Here is a 3,056-nt window from a genome sequence, read left to right on the forward strand (position 1 = left end):
CGTTTGCACATGATTCTTACATTTTTGTTGATCACATATAGGACATTGATTGGCCAAAAAGGGTTTTATGAGGGTTTTATTTAAAAAATCATTGCATGCCAAACGTAGACCTAGGGTGAAGTCGGGTGAATCGGGCCATAGGGTAAACTGGGCCATATCAGTTGAAGTGACATAGTTCTTCAAGATTAAACAGCGAATCGCTGCTCATTTATTTAAACTTCACAACACTTCTTGACATGTATCAACTGATTTGATTGGTCAGAGATCGCTGGGGGAGGCATGGGGATATCCTTATACAGACACTGATGCGTGAAAATGCATGGAAAAAGCCACTAGAAGAAATTTATTTTTAATACTGTATTGGTAGCTTGTACCAGATAAGAAAGTTTATAGTCACAAAATAGATAATTTATGTAGGCTAATAAAAGCATAATTTAGTTGCCGGCCCATTTTAGGTGTTAGATAAGATGGGCCACAAATTTCAGGTAAAATGGGCCACCTTCTGAATTCACTCTAGGTAAATAATGACATGTTATTCAGAAACATTCAAATATTATTCAAATGGTTGAGATTTAAGCCTATATATGTCATATTCTTACTGTTGGCCATAAACATGACGCACAGAAGGTGCACATATGGCACATCGCAGATGGACGCACAGATTGGAGCTCTCTCACAAAAACTTAAATAATTCAGTGCAGCTGTGTTGTCATGCTATCGCTGTGTATTCACAACATAAATGGCTTATTAGCTGTTTATATTGTTAGCACAAAGGCTAACAATGCTAGCTACATTAATACCACCTAATTTATGCAAGCACATGAAAACACAGTTATCTTAAAGTATCAGATTAACGGGAAAAATGAATACAATAAACAATATTTGATTTTATTAATCAGAATGATGCATACTTGTAGTTAATTTCAATAGCCCCTTCTAGCCTCATCCATGGCCCATTTGACCTGATTAGAGGGGGAGATCCTGTAGCTACGTAAACAGCTCTGGAGCTTAAAACACTTAATTTTGCTTTTCTATTTTCAACACAGAATTGTAGAGGTGAACTGACTGGCACTGAGAGCACTCTTGGTTGTTCCGATGCACATTTCAATGGTGTTTAAGGATAATTGACCAAAAAGTGGCACATTTACCTGACTTCATCCCTATATAACAAACATAAAGTTGTAACATATAATTTCTTTCAACATTTGCTACATTCCTTTGGATCGTTGAAGATTTTGAAAAGAAAAAACACAGTCTGTTTCTGCGTTGACCTTTGATCAACTTGAACCTAAATCACTGGTTCAAAAGTTGGGTTCCGTTCTGCGCCACCGTCTGTCAACCCGTGTCCACATGTGACGCTGCACTCCCTCACGGGCCTTCCATATCATTTACAACAGCGCCCTCTAGCGGTAGATTGGCCGCCGAGCAGAAGGGCGCTCTCGCACTGTCTGTCCTGTTGTAGGGCGAGCAGCCTGAGAGTGAGGGGATGCACACACACACACACACACACACACACACACACACACACACACACACACACACACACACACACACACACACACACACAGGGGATGCATTAATCTACAGCACGCACGCACACACTTACTGCATCCAGTCAAAACGGTGTGTTTGGTAAGACACTCTTTCTGATTAAAAATATAGATTTTCTTGTGAATCATATGGACTGTGTTGGGCTGATGTGTAGTTCCTGCCCATAAACGCTAAACGCATTCCACTGTTGCTCACACAGCTCGCTAAGGTCCAGGCTGGTAGCGCCAGTCTGCATAAGAGCGCGGGCTCCGCCGCCTTTCAAGGGCTTCCAGAAGTCAGAGGTCATGGCAATCTGGAATAACAGCTTCTGAGCCCACAGAGCTGGATTTGAGGGGCTTACACTACAAGCCAGCAAATGTCGGCCATATTCCCTTTCATTTAGTGCCCATTAGTGTGGAGCAAGGGGCAGGAGTGTGTGTGTGCGTGCGTGCGTTCGTGCGTGCGTTCGTGCGTGCGTGCGTGTGTGGATTCAGGGGAAACGCAGACCAGGAGCCTCAGCAGATGAATGATCATTCAGTGTGAAGATGGGAAAACACACCAACTGGAGGGAAAGATTGGGATGTGATGTGTGTGTGAGGAGGGAGAGATTGGGATGTGTGTGTGTGTGTGATGAGGGAGAGATTGGGATGTGTGTGTGAGGGCCTCACCTGGCCAGCTGTGTCATGGCCTCCACGACGTTGTGTCCACTTTTGGCACTGCACTCAAAGAATTCCGCCTGGTACCGCTGTAGATACACACACACACACACACACACACACACACACACACACACACACACACACAAGATCACTAGGTAAAAAGTGTTTTTTCATATGAATAAAAATAAATATGTGCATGCTTGTGTGTGTGTGTGTGTATGTGTTTGTGTGTGCTTGTGTGTTTGTGTGTGTGTGAGTGTGTCTGTGTGTGTGTGCCTGTAAAAAGGTGAAGTCCCTCCCCCTTCTCACGGTGGTCCATGAGGGAAGAAGGACTGGACTCCCCTACCTAAATGGTTGGGTCCGGATTCCCCCACCCTTGTGGAGGGGTCCAATTACCTTTTAATTGGACCAAGGTGGCCTTACTTAAGGTGCACCTCATTGTTTCATGGAGGAGAAGGACAGACTGAACATGCTGGATGGAGCTTGGACTAGGTACTAGACAAAACCTGAATGCTCAGAGGTGTACCTTGTCTAGTATAGGCTTTAGTGTGTTCAGTTTGTGTTTGTATGTTTTGGGGTTTTTAAAAAACGCCGTTGTAAATAAATCTAGCTATTTTTATGGAAGCCACTGTCTCCTGCGTTGTGTGTTCGTGCCTGCAACCCCATTCTACCAGGATACATCCCACATGGTGAGATGGCCGGCTCGAGCGGTTTTTCACAGTGCCTGTGCATGCGTGTATGTGTTTGTGTGCGTGCGTGCGTGCGTGCGTGTGAAGTACCCCACCTCTGCCACTTTCTGGCCCTCTCTCTGGGGCACCTGTCTCCCCTCCCTCTCTGCCATGTCTGACTTATTCCCAAGCAGCATCA

At 44.7% G+C, this 3,056-nt stretch overlaps 1 protein-coding gene across 5 annotated transcripts in view; it reads right to left on the minus strand.

The window, feature by feature from the left end:
* Positions 1-867: 867 nt before the first annotated feature.
* cracr2b (calcium release activated channel regulator 2B) overlaps positions 868-3,056 on the minus strand; it is an 18,353-nt gene continuing 16,164 nt past the window's right edge. For 3 of the 5 annotated variants that reach the window (XM_042703799.1, XM_031564630.2, XM_031564631.2), the window contains 3 exons: positions 2,974-3,056; positions 2,199-2,275; positions 868-1,472 (listed from right to left, as the gene is read on the minus strand). The exon at positions 2,974-3,056 is cut by the window's right edge. In XM_042703799.1, coding sequence (XP_042559733.1) covers positions 1,385-1,472; positions 2,199-2,275; positions 2,974-3,056 — 248 coding nt within the window. In that variant the 3' untranslated portion in view covers positions 868-1,384. Of the gene's footprint in view, positions 1,473-2,198; positions 2,276-2,973 lie in introns of those variants that run through there. The other 2 variants (XR_006151670.1, XR_006151669.1) reach the window with 1 other exon arrangement.

Source organism: Clupea harengus, chromosome 3 (genome assembly GCF_900700415.2).
Source record: "Clupea harengus chromosome 3, Ch_v2.0.2, whole genome shotgun sequence".
In the NCBI taxonomy this organism is placed as follows: Eukaryota; Metazoa; Chordata; class Actinopteri; order Clupeiformes; family Clupeidae; genus Clupea; species Clupea harengus.